Source organism: Polychytrium aggregatum (assembly GCF_025602895.1).
Source record: "Polychytrium aggregatum strain JEL109 chromosome Unknown BJ171scaffold_39, whole genome shotgun sequence".
Lineage (NCBI taxonomy): Eukaryota > Fungi > Chytridiomycota > Chytridiomycetes > Polychytriales > Polychytrium > Polychytrium aggregatum.
Genome location: NW_026516241.1, coordinates 242732 through 263242, shown reverse-complemented (window position 1 = coordinate 263242; position 20511 = coordinate 242732). Strand labels below are relative to the sequence as shown.

General features: G+C 54.3%; 5 protein-coding genes across 5 annotated transcripts; 2 read left to right on the top strand and 3 right to left on the bottom strand.

Annotated features, from left to right (window-relative positions):
* Positions 1–680: 680 nt before the first annotated feature.
* On the top strand, positions 681–3924 carry BJ171DRAFT_204850 (uncharacterized protein). Its single transcript, XM_053106305.1, has 7 exons — positions 681–809; positions 921–978; positions 1127–1258; positions 1590–1718; positions 1949–2669; positions 2907–3180; positions 3420–3924. The coding sequence occupies exons 2-7, from the start codon at positions 927–929 to the stop codon at positions 3696–3698; spliced, it is 1587 nt and encodes a 528-aa protein (XP_052963582.1). The 5' UTR covers positions 681–809; positions 921–926; the 3' UTR covers positions 3699–3924.
* On the bottom strand, positions 3925–4898 carry BJ171DRAFT_204839 (uncharacterized protein). Its single transcript, XM_053106304.1, has one exon. It carries the CDS (start codon positions 4724–4726, stop codon positions 4151–4153), a length of 576 nt encoding a protein of 191 aa, XP_052963581.1. The 5' UTR covers positions 4727–4898; the 3' UTR covers positions 3925–4150.
* A 695-nt stretch (positions 4899–5593) lies between these two features.
* BJ171DRAFT_204872 (uncharacterized protein) lies at positions 5594–8618 on the bottom strand. Its single transcript, XM_053106306.1, has 2 exons — positions 8369–8618; positions 5594–8244 (listed from the first exon to the last, which is right to left on the bottom strand). Exons 1-2 carry the CDS (start codon positions 8447–8449, stop codon positions 5794–5796), a joined length of 2532 nt encoding a protein of 843 aa, XP_052963580.1. The 5' UTR covers positions 8450–8618; the 3' UTR covers positions 5594–5793.
* Positions 8619–9925: 1307 nt separating this feature from the next.
* Positions 9926–17046, top strand: BJ171DRAFT_585147 (uncharacterized protein; the record flags this gene model as incomplete). The annotated part of the gene is made up of 3 exons (XM_053114346.1): positions 9926–10363; positions 11823–12362; positions 12451–17046. 3 exons carry the CDS (start codon positions 9926–9928, stop codon positions 17044–17046), a joined length of 5574 nt encoding a protein of 1857 aa, XP_052963579.1.
* A 120-nt stretch (positions 17047–17166) lies between these two features.
* Positions 17167–20487, bottom strand: BJ171DRAFT_518020 (thioredoxin family protein). Its single transcript, XM_053112213.1, has 11 exons — positions 20319–20487; positions 20058–20231; positions 19848–19970; positions 19691–19724; positions 19131–19556; positions 18922–18997; positions 18491–18736; positions 18293–18403; positions 18103–18197; positions 17646–17988; positions 17167–17499 (listed from the first exon to the last, which is right to left on the bottom strand). The coding sequence occupies exons 1-11, from the start codon at positions 20414–20416 to the stop codon at positions 17282–17284; spliced, it is 1944 nt and encodes a 647-aa protein (XP_052963578.1). The 5' UTR covers positions 20417–20487; the 3' UTR covers positions 17167–17281.
* Positions 20488–20511: the final 24 nt, after the last annotated feature.

Genomic DNA, 20511 nt, shown 5'->3' with positions numbered 1-20511 from the left:
CGTCGGCTGCGGTGGGCTTGCAGCCATGCGATATCTGTGGGCGATATTCGTGGGCGATATTCGTGGGCGATATTCGTGGGCTATATCCATGGGCGGCGTGGCCCAACAACCCACGGCCGGCTCGAACAAGGAGGCCCGGTTGCGTCGTTTCGGGGAGTGGTGCCCGGCGAATCGGAAGGGCGGGCCGAGGACGCGGGAAATGAGTGCCCGGTCGCCAATGTGCGATGGTGCAGGCAGCGATCGCCGATGAAGTAACTGTTACCCATGCAGCAGTATCAGCAAAAGTAACAGTCGCCAGGCAGGCAGCGACCACACCTGCGGAGGCGGTTGTCGATCGAGCGAGAGCCGTCGATGCGTGTCGGTTGCATGTCCTCCTTCGGCATTTGCAAACATCGACACCGAGCGCCGTGGGCCACCAGGGCGAGTGGTGTGTCTGTCTGCCGTCCCCTGCCGGCCGGGACGCTCTTGGCTCTGGTCTCGTCTGCCCGCTGCCCCTCCCATCAGCGGATCTGCCTCCTGCCCTCCGAATCCCTCATTGCCTGTGAGTCTGCGTGGCTGCTGCGTGGCCGCTGCGTTTGCAAGTGGTTGCTTTGGTTGCTGCGTTTGCAAGTGGTTGCTTTGGTCGCTGCGTCTGCAGCGTTCCCAAGTGTTTGCAAGTGCTTCCGAGTGCTTGCCCTGCTTGAGCCGGCCGTAATATCTTCGGATCCATCGGCCCCATTGGCCAATCTGCTTCGTTCGGTCCACCTCCTCGATCTTCATCGCCATTCGCCTCCGCGCTGGCTGTTCCGGTCCTGCGTCCTGTGTCGGGTGTGGCTGTCCTTCCCTTCCCGCTCCGCTGTGCTCGACCCAGCCCTGTCCATTTACTTACCGCCTCGAACCCCCACCCATCTCGATCATCTGTTCTTCCCTCCATCTCCCAGCAACAAATGGCCTCCTCTGAACACCAGCCCCTCCTGCCCTCACACCAGAGCAGCCAGGGTAAGCCATGCGTCGATGCAGTTTCCCCCAGCACTCGTCGCTGTGGTCGATCGAGCCCCATCCGCCGTCTCACATATCCGCTCTCTTTCTGCTCTCTTCTGCTCTGCTATGCTCTGCTATGCTTTTTGCTGCGGTCGCTTCCGCCCAGGCAACGCCAACACTCCCCGCCAGCGAAGACGAGCACGGCGTTACTCGGACGACGACGATGGACCCAACTACCCTTTTCTGGCTCTCTTTGGCCTTTTGATTCTGACAACTCTCGCCGTCTACCTCCACTTCTGTAAGCCACCCGCTCCGCATCTTCTCCCTATCTTGCTCCCCAGCCAGCCAGATGATCGCTCTTGAATGGCGAGGAGGAAATCGATCGCCCCGCGGAACTGGCCACTCTGACGGATTTGAGGCTCTCAGGCCCTTGGGTTTGCTCGCTCGGGTTGGGGTGCTCCTTTTGCCCAGCGATCTGTTGCTCGTTCCATCCGATCCTTGTCGCTGCACCCTGTATTCGTCCCTCTGACTGCTTTTGCTCTGTCTGTCGCTCATCTCGTCTACTCCTCCCCCCTGCGACGCTGCACCGATTCCACGGCATCCCTCTCTCTGCTGCTTGACCCCCACAGGGAACTATGGCAACCCCTTCCTCAAGCCGTCCCTCGCCAGCACCATCAAAGTCAAACGGATTGTCCATCATCTCGAGAACCTCGACACCATTGCCCGCTCCAACCCTCGCTTCGGAAAGTCTCGTTCGGGTAATCCGCTGGTGGCTTGTGTCGTGACTGTTGTTCATAGCTGGCATGGCTCAGTTTGGATCTTGGCCTCTGTCTCGGCCGTCCCTGGGCGTTTGGATCCATCCTGCTCTCCTCTGACTCATCTTGCTCCCTTCTGATCCACCTTGCTCCCTTCTGGTCCATCTTGCTCTTTCCGGTTCATGTCCATCCTTTACCACCCGGCCTCCCGCTTCCTGCTTCGGATCATCCAGTTCTGCTCGGCTACAATGCCTCGGCCGAGTACTTTTACGACACCCTGGTCAATGAAACGGACTACATTGTCACCAAGCAACCCTTTGAGATTGAGCTGTACGGCTATGCCGAGCCTCCCGTCCTCTCCATCTCCAACGTCTCACTGACCCCCGAGGTCGACTTTGGCATTTTGCCAAAGTCTGGCGCCGCCGATTTGATCGATGTGCCCATCGACGCCGTCCACGGCGGGTGCAGCGCCGCCGACTTTGACGAGCTCACCCCCGGACACGTTGCGCTGCTCGTCAAGGAGGGCCCCTGCTCATACCGGCTCAAACTCAAGCTCGCCGTCCAGGCAAAGGCCGCTGCCATCCTCATGTACTCCAAGTACTCCAACCCTGGTCCCGCCTACGGTCGCTGCGAAGACTGCGACCTGGTCCCTGCCATCGGCATCACTCACCAGCTCGCCCTCGACATCTTCGAGCGCATTGCCATCCACCCGGACCACAAGCTCACGCTCTCGGGCCGGCTCCGCCCCGCCACCCAGGTCGTCACCACCCTCAACATCGTGGCCGAGACCCGCGGGGGCCGCGACGATCGCGTCATTGTTTCGGGATCGCATCTGGACTCGGTCCCCGAGGGCCCTGGCATCAACGACGATGGCTCTGGCGCCTCGGCCACCCTCGAGATCGCCCTGAGCTTCTACCGCAGCGGCCTTGCCAAGAAGACTGTCAACAAAGTCAGGTAAGCTAAGCTGCGATGTGCTGCGATGTGCTGCGATGTGCTGCGATGTGCTGCGATGTGCTGCGATGTGCTGCGATGTGCCGCCTGTGCTGCCTGTGCTGGCCAGTGACCCGAGTCTCGTCTGTATTCCTTCTGTCCGATCGCATGTGCTGTCGCTGTGGATCCATGCCCCAACTTATCCTCACCTCCCCCCCCCGATCTCTCATTCGCTCGCCTTCTGGGTTGTACCGCTCTCAGATTTGCTTTCTGGTCCGCCGAAGAGCTCGGTCTACTGGGCAGCTACTACTACGTCAACCACCTCAATGCCACCAACCCCAAGGAGCTCAAGAAGATTGCCCTCAGTCTGGACAACGACATGCTGGCCAGTCCCAACTACATTCGCGCCATCTATGACGGCAAGAATGCCGAGAAGGAAAAGATGCGCGGTCCCAGTGGCGTCATCCAGAAGGTCTTCCAGAAGTGGTTCGACCAGAACGGGCTCCACCACCAGCCCACCGAGTTTGACGGACGCGTAAGTGGATCAGGATCTGGCAGGCATCGATCGGGGGGGGGTAGTGTGGGGTCGACAACTGCCGGAACTATTTGTCTATCTGTGTCTGTTTGTCTGTGTATCTAATTTTGTCGTCCATGTCCCCATGTCCGTTTCTTGGCGACTTTCTTTGCATCGTTCTCGCAAACTGCTGGTATGTTCCTTACTCCAACTCGACTACCGCCCTTCAATACTGCGACCGCATCGCGCGTGCTGTGCAGAGCGACTATGCTGGCTTCTTGCTCTACGATATTCCCTCTGGAGGTCTCTTCACTGGCGCTGAGAAGATCAAGACCATGGAGGAGGCCCGGCTTTACGGCGGAATGGTTGGCGTTCCTTACGACCCGTGCTACCACCAGCTCTGTGACGACCTGGTCAACATCCAGGGCCCCGGCACCGTTATTCTGGAGGAGATGGCCGTTGCCTTGGCCCACGCCATCGACCGATTTGCCTTCGAGCCCGATCTCAAGGGGCTCCTGGCCGGACGTGTCCCCATCTAGAGAGACAGCTCGATCCGATCCAGCAATACCTTTGTCCCAGATCCAGCTCCCCTTTGCGCTCCTCTGTTCTCTTCCTCGCTCGTCCTCTTGTTTCCGCCTTTGCTCGCACCCTGGTCCCGTTAAAGGGCGAGGTCGCTGGGAGAGGAGACTTGGTGCCGTACACAATCGACGGATATGACATAACGACACAACACACCTCTTCCGCGCCGCTTGATCCTTGGCCGCTTCCCCTTTGCCTTCGTATGCAGTCTGACTCTGTGCGCATTGTGCCTCGGCCGTTGCGTGTATTCTCCGATGTCGACCACTTCTCCTCTCGCCCATCACCCTATAGTACACCGATCCGACTCTTGTTTGTTTCGCTGCCCAGTGTCGGCCACCCACCCAGACAGACATTGTCGCAGTTTATGCACCCGTATTGGGTTTACATGACGAGAGCATCCCGGTTGGTTGATTCATTTGTATCTGCTGGGGCTTTTCTTCTTCCTTCCTTTGGATGTATCCTCTCTCCCTCCTCCTCTCCTGGATTGGGCTGGATTGGGTTGGGTTGGGTTGGGTTGAACACGATGCCTTCCAATAACTGCACATATTGATGGCAGTCTGGATGCCACTGGCACGCATGGCTCAGTGTGAGTTTCGCCCCATCGCAGCCATTCCCACGGATAAAATGGTATCGGGCATGACCTCCGATCTGAAGCTTGGTCAGCGATAGCAATCGGGCGAAAGACCAAGCCATGTCGTTCCGCATATCGTACTTTGGATGCTGGACTGCCGCAAGATTTAACAAGGGTGACGGCGACATGAACGGCGATCGAGACATGACCGTCGATCAAGATGACGCGAATATCAATCGAGACAACAACCAGTATGACTTCCCCCCCCCCTTTGAAAACGACTGGCCCAGGCTTTGAGCAACAGAGTCTCTCCATTGATATTGTTGCGGGAGTTATTTTCTTTTGTATACAAATGCGAATGAAGAGAATCGAAACACTGGCGAATGCAGCTGGGATTGGAGAGAGAGAGAGAGTCATGTGTAAGCAAGCAGAGCAAGAGAGGTGGAGAAAGAAGCGATCACAGAGTGAGAATGCAAAGGCGAGCAAAACAAGAAGTGGATTGTTTCGCTGGTGGAGATGCAGCTTGTGCAATAAATCAAGATATGATGGGCGAGTACGAGTTGCTGAGTGGAGGGAAAGAGAGGGAGGGAAGGACAGCGACCGACCATCGCGATAGTCCAGAGGCAGGGGACGGCGTCAGGACTCGGCAGCCAGCAGGAGGACCAACGACGGATCCATCGCACCAGCCCGAACACACCGAGGCAAACGACAGACGACAGGCGGCAGACGACAGCTAGTGCAAGAGCAGTGTCTGTGTGTCGATGTTGCTCGCGCGTGGGCAAAGTCCTCGCAACGCCGCCCATGCACCTTCCTCCTATCACAGACAGCCCCACTCATCCAAAAGCTCGCACGGCTTTCGGGGAACTGCATTGATAAAGTTGCAACCAAATCCAACTTACAGGCTGATTGAAGGCTCGATCGTCATCTCGACAGACAACTCCTGTGTCCTTTGTGAAAAGGCAGAGGAGACGGCGGACAGATTTCGGCCCAGGCTGGAGCTTACTACGTTGAGCATTCCCAGCCGTTGCTGGCACATGGCTTCGATAGGAATATCCCCGTGCAGAGTCGAAACAGTGCCCGCCATTGATCTTGTAGGGCTTGCATTACGAGCTGTGAGTCGCCAGCTTCAATGTGCTTCGTTTGCTTTTTTTTTTTTCTTTTCTTTGTCATTTTCTTGTTTTTGAGGAAAGATATTTAAATAATTGATAGGTGTGGGCTGGGCCGGGATGGTGCTTGTGGGATCACGGGGGTTTGAAGTCGTTGGTCTGGCACACAATCAGCACTCGGTGCGATTGACTCGGCCCTCCCAGCTCCAATAGCCCGGCCTAAAGGACCCAGCGGAGGGTCATGCAGAAATAATGTTTGAAGGAGAATCAAAACAGAAATCGGAAAGGAAGGGGGGGGAGCGTACGTGCATGCGTGAGGGCAAAAGGGGGGGGGGCCAGATCAAGGTCAGAGGGGGGGCGCTTTCAGATAGTGCCGGCTCAGTAACCCATGTGGACCGAGACGGATTCGGACTCCAGATCGCTGTCGATCTCGCCCAGTTCGTTGCCAAAGACAGCATCGATGTCAACGGCGGCGTCGTTGAGGTCGGCAGAGTTCCTGTCTGGGACTGAGCCTGTAAAGACGCTCGAAGGCGGGTGCGAGGGGGTCTGGTGGCCCCTCATCAGGGTATCGCTCAATAGGATCGAGCCAAGGGTTGACGAGTGCTTGGATGGAACGGACATGTTGGAGCTGGAGAGAGGGCGACTGTCGCGTCTGTAGTAGTGGGGTATCGAGAAGTTGGTGTAGGTGGAGCTTCGCGGGCTCTCAAGCTCCTTGGAGCCGGTTTCATCGTAGTTGGCCAAGGGCGTGATGGTGCGGGGCGGAGTCACAGGCCGAACCAGAGAGTGGTGCCGGGGCGGCTCGATGCCGACCACCTTTGTGGCCTGGATCACAGCGTCGCTTGGCTTTTCGACCTCGGCATCCAGGTGAGCAACAGGCACCGACTGAGCAGCCCCGGGCCGCTTCGAGTTCCGGCCAAACATTTGCATGATCTTCTGTTTGATGGAGACGGCACGGCGAGGAGGCACTGTCGTGGGAGAGACAGAGGGCATAGCGATGGCGATCTCGGCGGGAAGATCGCGGGCCGACTGCTGCTGAGACGTGGGGGTTGGATCCGCATACGGAGCAGGAGGCTGAATGGACGGGATCTTGTCGGCAGCAGACATGGTACTTGTTTCTGAGGTCGGAGACTCGACATACGGCTCTGGCGACGACGACTTTAGGACGGCCATTGGCTCGGCGACGTACTGAGTGGGCTGGTCGGTACGCACCGCGGTAGTTGCGGGTGCGAGCGACGCAAGAATCGGCTGGGTAGACTCGCGACCGGTTCGAGGAGCATTGGATTCTTGGTCGGTCTTGAAGCTGACGACCGAGCCAGTCGAGCGACGCTTTTCGTAGATGGCACTGCCGGACGAAGCAGCGAGCCCCTCGGTAGACGTTTGCGAGAGTCGGGACGAGCCGTGCTCCTTCTTGACCAGGATGCCTTTGAGTGGCGACGGAGGCAGGCTCTGGCCCGAGTTGCGGGATCGAGCGGGGCTGGCCCCATACCCATCGCTGATGACGGGAACGGCGCTGCGATCACGCAACAGAATCTGCCGAAGAGCCTGCTGTGTGTCAGGATGGGACTCGTCCGATTCAGATGAACTGCTGTTTGTGCTCATGTCGGCATCATCAGCATCGGCATCGGCGCCTGAGTTGGCAGAGTCGGCGTCATTGTCGGTATCGTCGCCGTCGCCACTGTCACTTTGGCTGTGGTTGTCGCTGTCGCTGCCGTCGCTGCCGTCGTCGCTAACCTGGACGCGATCCTCGCCATCGTCGCTAGAGCTTCTACCACGGACAACACGGTCCGTATTCCAGGCCATGGGTAGAGATGCTTGGCCCACGGAGCGCTCCGCAGTGCGGTCAAGAGGAGTTGGATGATCCTCACGGAGAACCGTCCAGTTGTTGAGAGAGCTTCTCTCGGAGCCAACAAGGAATGACTGGAAGGACTGGTGGTTGGGCCGCAGGAGCGGGGAGTTTGTGTGGGTCGACGCTTGGTATTCGTAGCCAACAGAGCCGGTGGTAGTTGACAGCGCCTGAGAACTGCGGGCGGAGGCACTCATACCATTGGCGAAGGCCGGGGGCGGCTGGGATGTCATGGTGCCAAAAGGCTGGTATTGACGGCTGACGGTTGCATCGAGATTGGTGACGGCCTCTGCGGAAGACTGACTCTGTGGGCGATGATGGCGGCGACGGAAGCAGGGCCAGCCGGGGCAGCATCCAGAGCGGGACCGGCGTCGGCCAAACCACCCCTGGGTCTGGACACGTTTGAGAGTCTCATGGGCGGTGAGCTTGACCTTCTTTGAGAAGACAATGATACCGACAAAGATGAGGCCGGTGAGACCCAACACGCTCGCGATAACGATGGTGTTGAGATTGGAGTCGCTGCTGCCGCCAACGGGGATGGGGGAGGGAAGCGTCCCGTTGACCAAAGATGTGGCCGAGGAGCTTGGGGCGATGCTGAGGGTGCCATCGGTGCCGGTGATGGTTGAGCGGCGAGGGAAGGGTCGGGTGGTTGTGGGAGCAGGATCGCTCGTGATTGGCCCCACGGAGGGAACAGGGTCGGTGGTTGTTACGACAGGAGGATCCTCGGTCGTCGCAGACGATGCAGGAGGAGGCGGGGGAGGGCGAGCCGAGCGGGTCGTTTGAACGACATCGGTGGTTGTTTGGGGAGGGGCATTGGTGGTTGTGTCGGGCCGCGCGGATGATGCGGGAGGCGGAGGAGGGGCAGCCGACGATGTGCGTTCGACAGCAGAAGACGAAGCAGGAGGACCCTTGGTGCTGGCGAGCGACGAGCCGGCGGGTTTGGGAGCCGGGGATATGGCTGCACGGGCTATAAGGAGATTGGGTTCCTGATGGGGAGTAAGGTGAGATAAGTGAGGCTGAAAACAGGAGGATCGACCAGGAGAGAGTCGGCATGGACTAGGGGAGACAGAAATGCAGAGATGCGATTGACAAACATACAGACTCACTCACCTGGGCGTAGACATGCGGAACGATGATCCAGAGACCCAAAAGCCAAGCAAGAGCCGAGAGAGCGAAGAGTCTTGAGTACATTGGCAATGTCGCTTGGGGCTTCACAAGAAACGGATGCTGTGGGAGAGCAGCATACAATCAAGCAAGAGCCAGGGAAAGTAAGGTGATGAGGGGAGGGCAGAGTCGGGGGGGGGAAGATGATGAGGGTGGTGGACCAGACGAAGCAGAAAGCGATGGACGGGATGGTGGCCGGGGAGGGCGGTGGAAGGCCTTGGAAATGGGGGACCGTGGGCCAAAGACAGGCAGCCGCAAAATAAGAGCTGAAGCACAGGCGGAGAAGTACAAGTGGCGGATGGAGCAGTCCTGGGCAGAGCAGGGATGCCGAGCAAGGACCGAGTAGGCAATTGCAAGAGAATGCGATGGACGAGACCAAGATGGGCGAGATCAAGATGGGCGAGATCAAGATGGACGAGATCAAGATGGACGGGACTATAAACGATTCACGGATTAAAAACGATGGACGGGATCAAGAGCAGCGACCAAACTTGAAATAGCGGCCAATGGTTGTTCAAATAAGCAACCGCAGACATGTCCAGGCGGGCGAATCGCATGCCGGACTGGGCCGGACAGGCGGTGCAGCCAGCGCCTTGGAACAGCCCCGGCTGTGTGGCGTGTCTGTGCTGCAGCACTGTCTGTGTGTGCCACTGTGCTGCCCCTGTGCGGTCCATGTGCTGCGGCCGTGACGCTGCCCGACTCACTGCTGCCTTTGTCCTGTGTGCTGCTGCCAGAGCCGTCGCGCGGCAGAAAAAAAAAGGCGGAGCATCGGATACACATGTGACAAGGAAGTGACGCGTCCGTGCGTGGGTGGCGGAGGGGGCGGTGCGGCAGACAGCAGCGTGTGTGCCTGGGGAAACTTGCCTGCGTTTGCATCGCAGCCGCTGCACACCCATGTGAACGACGATATGCAGGTTCGTGTGAACGGCGATATGCAGGTCCGTGTGAATTGCCCCCCCCCCGCAGGAAATACCATTTCATGCATTGCCGCCGTCTGAGCATCGGGTCGTTATGGAATCGAGAGATGCGGACTGGCGCTGCTTGGCAGAGAATGACTGAGTGCCCGCCCCTGGGCGACAGCATCCCGCACCGCAACCCCCGTCCACATCGTCGCCATATCCGGTTCAGCGTCGCACAGGAAATCAGAAGCCATCCTGCTCGGGAGCGGCAGGAGGAAATTTGAGGAGGATTTGCCTGTTTGTCAGAGTCGATATTCTTTGATTCACCAGTGACGTCAGCATGTCCCAGCAAGCGCAGCAGCCACCAAATCGGGCGATCCCGTGACCAAGCGGGAGCCACATCCACCCCCCTGACCAACCTGCACAAAATGGTCTCCCGAGGTGGCCTGCTCCCAACCTGCTGTCCCCCCTTGCATCGACAGTCCTGCTGCCCGTTGCTCCAGCATCTCCAGTCTCTAAAGCTTGCTTGCGAGTCCTCGCGCTCATTTGGAACTCCTTCTGTGTCACCGATCGCCCAGCGCATCTTTCGTCCCAACGGGCTGCCATGTTGGGCTTCACGTTCGACTGTCTGTCACCCTTCTTGGTGACCAGCTGGGTGGACGCAAGATCCGTCAAGATTGTCGCTCATGCTGAGCTCACAAAGAAATACTCATCCCTGCTCCCAGGTCCAGATATCCGCCTTTCCTTCCCTTCCGAATCTATTGAATCGATCGAGAAGCTGCGACTTGGTCGCATCCGAGCGTTCCTCAACGACCTAGTCCAGGACAGCCTTGTTCACCGCACACCTCCTTTCGGTCATGGGTATTTCCTGTTTGTGAAGGGGAACAAGCCTCTTAACCTTTGGGATGAAAATTCGGTCACCCTCAAGGATGTCATGGGCTTAGACTCGACCGAAATGTGCGGGAGGCTCCTCATTTGCCCACCTCCACTTATCGTGGCGATCCCCAAGATGATTTGGGATACCACATCGACAACCAGCCAGGTTCGTTCAAGTACATGTGCTGATTATTTCCTACGATTCACATCTGATTCGATGGAGCAGGATACCTCCTATGCATCCGTCTACTCCTCTGAAGTCTTGCCATAGGGCGGAGGAGGTCTATTCTAGTCCCGTGATATTAAACTTGACCAATTCTTTTGGCTTCTTGCTCGACTAAATGGTCATATCAAAGATCCCCGTGCTGATCGGCGAATCACGGGTTCTATATATTGAGAATTATATCTCTAAGCCTCCGAAACGACGAACCATGAGCCCCCTCCCGGATGATGACCGTCCCCAGAAAGAGCGCTCCGCTCCCCGTCACGATATTCGGCTCAGCGAAGCCTTCAGCTTGTCAGGATATGCGAGCCAAAGTCTCGTCGTTGGTGGAGCACATTCTGTTCATTTTCGATTGTGGGTATATTTGCATGCCGTGTTCATCTCCCAGCTTTTTCAATGTTGATTTTTTGACAAATTTTCTGATTCCTCACATCCGCTCAAGTATCACCGCTCTCGAAGCATTGAAGGAGGGGGCGATTGTTTCCGCTGACGCACCAACCGAGGCATGTGAAATCAATGGTGCTCCATGCCCTCCTGTTTCATTCCGTAAATTCCTGGAAATCCAGAATGAAGAGAGTCAGCCAAGCTTGCTGCGGATCGAAGAGAGTGAAAACCACTTGCTACCGCTGACCCAAGACACTCCATTGTCAAGGATCAGTGACCTTGTAAGTTACGACAGCAATATTGTCCCCTCACTATGCATCATTCACTTATAAAAATCCTGTATCTAGATCCTCAACCAAATGGTTTTCGCTCAGGATGCTGTCTGCATCTCCCAAACAAAGTCCCGCCCTCGAGTCAACTCATTTCGGTACCTCCTTGATAGTGACGATGTATTCCTTCATGTGGTGAGGAGTAATTCCATATTCCTGGTTTTATCTGCTCGCCAGATCTTGCCTCCGAGCTAATTTGTGTTTATTCAATCAAAGAAACAAGATATATTAGAGAAACCGCCTGTGGACTTTGAGCTCACAATCAAGCACGACACGCTTCATATTGCCCAGAGCAACAGTACACAAGAATCGGCAAACGAGGTTGGTATTCGATTATTCAAAAGTATAATGGCCTGTGAGTGATCATTTCGCTGACGTTGAATATCGATTCAGAAACTAAATTGCTCAGCCTCGAGCATGCCAAATATGAAGATTGGCGAATATATTCAACAAACTTTTGGCAGAGTCACAGATCAGATCATGATTATGAAGTGGACTGCGAACGATATGAGTGATCAATCAAACCATGATGGCTATGGCACCGAGGATTTGGCAAAAATAATTCATCTCGTTCCTGAGATTCTAACATCGACGAACTCCTCAGGTATTCAATGCTACCGATTGCTGTTCCAGCTTCGTTCGGAAAAATGATAATATTGCTAACTCGACCTCTCACCGTAGCATCTCAGTTCCGAACAGCTCTTGAAGACCAGTTTCAAAACCTCGACAAGTTCATTTCTCGCCCGGATAACGAAAACCTCGAGCGAGCCGAAAAACTCGCAGAGTATGTGGATCAAGGGATGGAGTATTACGAAAAGTCATTCGAGTCCATCGACAAGACCAAAGACGCAGTGGAAAAGATCGGAAACGTTCTATCGATGGTCGACCTGACAAGAGTTTCAAAAATTCTCGACACTCTCTCCAATTTTGGAGAAATGGTTCCCTTTGTAAGCACTGCTTTCTCGATCTTGAAGTTCATTACGAAGTGCGCGACTGAGGCGGCAGCCCTTCAAAAGGAAATTACCAGACTTCGAAATACCGCCGAAGATCTCAAGCACGCTATTGAGTCGCGATATTTGGCCTACTTTCACGCCAATTCCCACATGGTCATCGATGACCCTGAACTAGAGAAGCGGCTCATGTCTGCAATGAAGGAGGCCATCGCAGCTGTGCATGCCACGCTTCAAAAGCACGTCGAAATCAAGTCCAGGAGTACTATCCCCAGTATGGTGAGTCCCTGAGGCACTTTGATTTTATGAGTGATCATGAATGATGTATCTCACAGTGATCCCCTTGAACTTTTCCGGTACAATCAAGATCAAATCCGCCCAGGGCGATACCGACACCAGTGATATCGATAAAAATCTCGAACGTGCGACCTTCAAATTGCTCCTCAAAGATCCTATTCATTTTGCGATCGATCTTCGGGTCTATTGTGCTCACTTGAGCAACCAGGAGGCCAAGAACTTTTGGAGGAAAAATCGATTCAAGTTCTTGGTCGATCTCGCTGAATTTGAGCAGGCCCTGGAAGCGCAATTTTCAAATTTGTGTCTCAGCCTTGGCTCATTTGGGAAGCTGGTCTCGAATCTGATCAACGATAATCATGACCAGTATATTTCCGTCGATGAGTTTCAAAAATGGCTGGGGTCTCAGAGCCTTGAGGTTGCCATCTGTAATTCCGTCCACAAGATTGACATCCTTAAGGTCAACGACCAGCCAATCGGTCAGGGCAGCATTGATAGCCTTGTGAGTGCCTTGCGAAACCCTTCCAGCATGAAGACCGATTTGATATTCCATGTCAATTCACGGTTTCCTGGAACAAGGACTTGGATAGTCGATTATATTTTCCGATGGGTATCCAGGGCGGTCAAAGGGACCCTTAGAGAAGATAATCCCAACCAAGCCACTATATTGAAGCCGGATGAAATCGACAACATCCTCATGCTCACCGCCGCACCAGGATACGGAAAGTCGATTATTGCCGCCATCGCAGCAAGTTCGCTCCGAGACATCCAAAAGGATACAGTGCCCCCTGGCTCGTCCGAGACAGTTTCAAGCGCTGCCGAATCTGAGAAGATTCTCTCTGCCGTGTATTTTTTCCGGGCTGATAAGCCGAATCGTGTCGACATGGTCACTTCCTTGGCACTTCAACTGGCTGAGCAGAGTAAAGCCTATCGAACGTATCTTGAGGAAATCACAAAGATTATTGATGAGATCGAACATCTTGAAGATCACGAATTGGATACCAGGCTTGCAACTTTGGCGCGCCTGAACCCCAGTCAAGGTAAATTACCAGAAGTACCTTTTAACGATCAAACCCCCCTCGACAATTCCAGCGCCCCGATGTCCGAGAGACAGCACCCAGACAGAAAGGCCTACGATATTTTGTTGGGGATTGTCAAATACAAAACAAGTGGCGCTGATGGCTTTTACTCAGCCCACAACATCCGCCATCAATTCGAAGTTTTAATTGCTGCTTTCCCAAGAATCAAGGCTCTGTCATGCCCGATCGTAATCACGGTTGACTCGTTGGATGAATGCCCCCAGACAATCCAAGCAAAAGTATTTGGATTCATTCGATCCTTCCGAGAAGTGGCCCCGCCAAATATCCAGCTTATTCTGACTTCCCGAACAAGCGGATATATTTACGAACAGCTGGAATCGAAACAAATCCATTCTACCAGGGCTCACCTGGAATATAACGCAAGCAAAACCATGAGCAAGTTTCAGCTTTCGAATCTTGATCCAGGTTTCATTCAAAAATCGGTTGAGAATGACCTGACCATATATGCTCGCGGATTAGCGGCCAAATTCCAGATGAGAGCTTTCAACAAATCCCAGATCACAGAAATCATCACCAAGTCAGAGGGAAGAATGCTCTGGATTAAACTCGCAATTAACGCTATCAGAGATAAAATGGCACAAGGTACCACTTGGCTGGCCACCGAATCATTCACCCCTGCCGCTGAACTTGATCAAGTCTTCCGGGACCTCCTGCAAGTTACCAGCGCGAGAATGCCGAGCGACCTTGGCGAAATCTTCCCGCAGACGATATCGACCGTCCTCGTTGCCTTTGAGGCAATAGGCGATGAGGACCTGAGAGACTTTTTCTATTACAGCCACTCCATATCGATGACTCAATTCTTGTCCTTTGTATCTTCTCAACTCGCGCAAGCGGCCCAAAATTTTTCAGATCCGATCATCTCACGAAAGCTCATGCCCGAGGATTATGTTCAGCCTGGGGATTTGGATTGGCTGTATTTCAGCGACCATGAGGAAAGTCCTCGCTTGCTTTTGGACAACGAGCGCCACCAGCTCTGTTGCTACCTCGCCTCGAAAGGAATAAGTCGCAGACATATTGTGATGTTCTTGGACCGTCAGCTCCGAACTATCCAGGACATGACTGAGTATCTTGAGAAGAGTGGAACGATCGCGGCTGCGAATCATGAAGTGCCATACATCCTTCTCGACCCGAAAATGCGAGCGGATAATCAGCAGTTTTATGCTTATAAGGCAATTCCTAAGGTGCGCAAATACCAACGAAGTCACAAATCTATCAAAGACGCACTTGATTCCTCTCAAGACTCTCTTGCCAACAGGGGCCAAGCTCCGCTTCGACTTCAGGATTACCACGCGACAATGGCCCTTGCTTGCCTCCGAATTCTCACCGAAGAGAGACCGGCTTATCATTACCAGGGATCGTATGAAGAATACGGCAAATCGAATCGTAACCAAAGCGATAGCAACACCGTCACGCCTCCAAACAAGGCACTCAATATTCATCTTCGCCTCCATTGGATGATGCTCTCAACTGATCGAGATGCTAGTTTCAGATCGATTTTGCCATTTTCGGTTGAATATGCCTGCAAATACTGGGCCGATCATTTGTTTGAAGTCATCGAGTTTTGCTCGAACCACGGAAGTGACGACTCTGTGATCCAGGCCTCTCACAATGATGTGCCCCTCAGCGAGTTTTTCGAAGCCTATCCCAAGCTCCTTCAGCAGTTTGCGACAACGACGATACTCTACTGGATTCAAGTCATGGCTCGCTTGGGTCAACTCTTCAAAGTGCCTGATATCCTTCAAAACGCTCAATACCTCAAAGGCATAACAGAGACCACCCGAACACTACTGAAGGATGTTCAGCGAATGCTTCGAAAATATCAAATCCCCATTCTCGAAGATCCCGCTGATCTCTACAGAACCATTCTGGCACAATGTCCCCTATCGTCTGAGCTCCGCCAGCATCTCCTTCCATCGGAATCACATTGCAAAATTGTAATTGCACTTCAAGGGAGCTGGGGAACTCGTATGGCCACCTTCAAGTCTCAGCTCGAATGTGTGGCAACGGTTGCCTTTTCTCCAGACGAAAACTATCTCGTCTCGTGCTGCGACGATAGTTTGGTGAAGGTTTGGGAACTCTCAACCACAAATTATGTGAGTGCGATGGAAGGTCATGATGAAGGGATATGGAATATTGACGTTTCCCATGATGGGTGCCTGCTGGCATCTTGTGGTGACGACCGCACCATCCGGATCTGGGATTTCAAAACCGGAGAACTGTTGCGTACGCTCGAGGGTCACGCCGATGAGGTCATTGGCGTGTGTATTTCAAAGGATGGCAAGAAGATTGTGTCGTCATCCGGAGACAAAACTGTCAAGATATGGGACAGTGAATCTGGAAAGTGTATCAAAACCCTCAAGGGGCACGAAGCTCCTGTTCGATTTGTGAAGCTCTCGGCTGACGGCAAGACCATCGCTTCAAGCTCCCAGGACGGCTGCGTGATCCTGTGGAACTGGGAAACTGAAACCTCCAAGAAGCTTCGAAGCCCTGATGATAACAAAACTACCAAGTCCATAAATCCCATTGCCTTTATTTCGGATGACAAGTTTCTTGCCATCGGCGTAGCTGATGGATCAGTACAAATATGTTCTATCGAAACAGGGAAGATTGAACAAGTTCTCCACAACGCATTCTCGGTGCGATCTCTGGCATACTGTCCCATCAACAATCGGATTGCCGTCGGCCTTGAAACATCTAATGTTAATATTTGGGATCTCGAAACCAAGGAGTGCATAAGATGTCTCAAAGGCGAAGGCGCTCCCAATTGGTCTGTAAACTTTTCCCCAAGTGGCGAGTTGCTTGCGACAAGTGACGAAGTTGGACATATCACAATCTGGGAACTCTCCAACAAAGAAATTGCAGCCGAAAATGAAAGCGCTAAATCAGATGCTCACTGTCTGGAGCTCTCATCCAAGGGAAATATTTGCGCCGTCGCAAGATATAACGGAACCGTCGAAGTGTGGACTTGCGCTGACCACAGGAGTACTGATGTACCCACCCCACAGCACCTTTTGGCCAACTCCCTTACAATATCTCCGGACGAAAAATTACTCGCGGCTCGTTTAGAGGATGGCACAGCCGTTCTGTGGGATCTTCCATATTTGGAAAATGCTCGGTACATTGAGGGTCTCACGGGAACCATGATGAACATTTTGTTTTCCAAAGACAGCCGTTTCATCATGACTCTGGGAAACAAGTTCGCCAAGGTGTTCGACGTTAATTCTATGGAAGTCCCCGTCGCAGCTGGGGGGAGAAAAACCTTGAAGCTGGCAACACAACTCAGTGCCTACGAAATCAGTCATCTCGATCGAGACTGCTTGATATTCGAAGAGTTTGCGATGGACAAGGAGCTGGAGGATATGATCAAAGAAGATCAAACTGTTCCCGAACTCCAGTTGCAAACCATTGAGCAGGAGCGATGGATTGTCGAAACCAAGACAAAGGACAAACTGCTGTGGATTTCCCAGGAGATCTCGAGCGAGCTCCTCCGTATTGTTGGACGCAGGATCGCCATGGTTTCTGACAATGGAATCATCTCCGTTTACGATTTGAGTTGTGGGCTATCTTAGTACTTTGCGATTCCAATGTTCTCTTGCCTTCTTGCTTCACTCCCTTTATCCCTTCGGCTCCCTCTCTCTTGATCCCTTTGCTTCCCTCCCTTGGGCTATTTTGCCTCTTTGCTTGATCCTGTTTGTTCAAAAAGATTGCTTCGCCCGTTTCTTATTTTTCAATAAAACTTTCAGAGAACAATTTCCAGCATAGATGCAGCCAAGAACAGCCGGCTGGCTCAGTCCACCAGGGCCATTAACTGACAGTCAAAAGCTCCGAAAGCTCACCCAAGAGCTTAGCAGCCTTGCCGGCCTTTTCTCGCTCCGCAGCCAGTGCCCTGGTCTGGGCCTCGCCTCGCTTCTCGGCTTTGAGCTTGTCCAGCGCCGCCGTATCGACGAGAGTGCTGCCCAGCTCAATCAGCGTCGGGGTGCCATATCTCACAATGTGAGCAACGCTAGAGGCAAGACGAATGACTGCAAAAAGCCAGCACAACAAACCGTCAGCATGCCATCCGATGCCGAGCATATCGATTATGGTGACCGCAGTGGCGGGCGATCATTGTTCGAGACACTGATGGAGCGGACACGGTGGATGGCGATCAACCTCGGACAACACTTACGTGCATCGTCGTCTCGGGTGCCAATGAGGGCTTGAAGCGCAGCGGCCAGGACCTCGCAACACCATTCCTCGTGGAGTATCTCATCCTCATCCTCCATCGGGAGGGATGCCGTGCCTGTAGCACCAGCAGATTCCAGGAGCTTTGTGCGGAGCTTGCGCTCCTCGAGTGCGATGTTGAGACACAGGGCAGAGGCGCCTTGCTTCACCTGAATATCGTCCGAGAGCAGGGTTTCGATGAGCACAGCCGTGGTGATGTTCCTGTGGGCAACGTTGTGAGCCGGTAGCTCTTTTTGGGTGTCCAGGACAAAGGCAACGCCTGCAGGAGAGGAGAACAGGTTGCATGCCTGATTGCAGCATGGAGATGGGGCTGTGAGACACAACCTGGAAGCGATGATGCCGAAACTGCACAAGACGCACGCAGATCGAGCACATTATGATCGTATTTGCAAGCAACTGACCACACGGAGCAGCATGAGATGCACGGTGCGAGGCACTGCTGTTCCTTCGCTGCCAATACTCCCGAATCGGTAGAAAAGCTTCATAAGCGTATTGTCTGTCAACCCAGTAGACATCAAAGCGGTGTCAGCGGCACGGCCACATATCGTACGAGTAGTTGCGACATGCTTCAGCTGCGCTGTGAGGGCTTACTCGGATCCTTGTCCACAAAGAACGAGCGCACTTGGTCATCGAGGATGAGGATTCTGACGATATCCAGAAGCGGAAACAGCTTGTCGACAGGGAGAGTCGAAAGGAGATGCTCTGCAGCGCAAGACAGGAGGAGCCACCGTAAGATTCACTCAGACTCGGAACACGCCAGTATCGCTTGTCGAATGCCCGAGAACTCACCGATGGGAATGTGCCAGTCCGGGGGGAGATTGAGCTTTTCTCGCTCGCCGATTCGGCCTCCCTTGTGCTCGCCCAAGGCTCTCTGAAGTCCAAAGAGTTGGGACTCGTGCCGAGCCCAGTCATCCGGCGATACAAACTCCTTGAGCTTCTTGAAGATTGCTTCCACCTGCGATGACTGGACAAACAAGACCGTTGATCTCCCGGCCGCCTCCAGCGTCGGCGTCGCAACTCGGGCGTGTGGATGCGCTATTGAGCATGCAGTAGTGGCGATAATTGGAGTGACCAAGGACGGCGAGATGTCGTGAGTGGACGATGGCCATTGCGATCCCATTTGCAGAACAGTAGGCAGCGGTTTTGCCAGTTGACTCAACATTGCGTCGGGAGCATCGCACTCCGTCACCATAAACGTTTTGCAGCGTCTCGCCACCTACAAGGATATGCAGTATACAAAAGGAGCTCCATGTTGCTCCTCAGCTCGTGGCGGTCGGCGCCTTTGAACTCGGCAAACTGGGTGAGAGGAGAGAGTCAGTTATGACGAATGCGGCCACACACGAGGTGATCCCTGCCAATCCGATATGCGTAGCACGTCGGCCGTTGCGGTTTGCAGCAAAGTGTGGGTGCCTTTGGACTCATGGCTCACCTGCTTTCCATCCAAAAAGTATACAAACGTCGGGGTGGCAGTGATTCCGTATCGGGTGGCAATATCCCGGGCTGTGCCCACCTCTACTTTGACGCCGACAATCATGGGACGGGGCAGCGTAACGCAGCGCACACCAACAGGCTTGTATCTCTGATGCTCTTCCAGCAGCCGCTCAAATTCTGGCGCAATCGCTCGGCATGGAGGGCATGTCATCGAGGTAAAGTCAACCACCACGCACCGGTGCCGTGCAAGAATGGCGTCGAGCTCGGGCAGACTCGAAGCTGTGCAGAGGATAGGTTGCAGGATCGCGGCGGCAGTCGCTGTTGAGACGCTTGCCGGAGCTTGTTGGGCGGTGGTAGACGGCTGGAAGGCGGAGGCGGCCTGTGGGGCTGGCGCTGTGGGCTGGATGTTGGGCCTGAACATGTTCTGGTGGGAGGAAAGTGAAACCGTCCGTTGATCGGTCCGTTGATCCATCAAGAGCAAGCACACAGCCAGTCCTCAGCAGCCATTCGTATGCACATGTCAACCCTGGCCTGGACTGAGCCATCTGCGCTGCTTACATCAATAAAGGGACGAAGTGACTGGCCAAACGGGCTGAAGCGCGAGCAAGGATAGAGCACACCGGGAAGACGAATCGTTAGGCGCCGGACATTCAGCAAGGAGCTCGAATCAGGGCAACGGCGCCAGTGCGGCAAATGGCATAGAGCGACATCGTACGTGCTCAAGAACTGGGCCGGCAGCCCGGTAATGTGTGAAGGAATATCCTTGCCAACCAAAAAGTTGCAGAACTCGTTCGAGAAGCTGTTGCAGTTGTTTTCGAGCAGATGGTATTTGTCTGGACTGCCAAGTAGCAGCGATGGGATGCCGATGCAGGGTTAGCCAGCCAGCTCGGCAATATCGATCGATGGTGAAGGGATGCTGTCTTACGTGTAAATCTCCTTCATTGACTCGACGAAAGCTTCAACAACGTCCTCGGGCAGCATGGTCTCGCCCATGTCGACAATCTCCTGTGGCGGCCCGAGGTGGGTTTGCCCCGGCATAGAAACCTCGATTCCTGAGCCAAAGTAGTATTCGCGGCCATTGACCACGACGGCAGTATGCCTGCCCGATCGATAGACATGAGCACAGGGCAGCAGCGAGGTGGCATTGCAGGCAGCAACAGCACATCTGCCGGTCATCCAGACCCACCAGATGGCATCGATTTGGGTGCCGGTCAGCTGCATCGAGAGCATGCGGGCCATGCCCTTGGACAGGTCGTAGACATAGAGCTGGACTTTGGTGCCCATCACTGCTGGTGGTCGAGGGCGGTGCGATTCAGAGATGCGGGGCAAGCGAACAGCAGGCAGAGAGGAGGGCGACGCCGCCTGGTCAGAAGGGACAG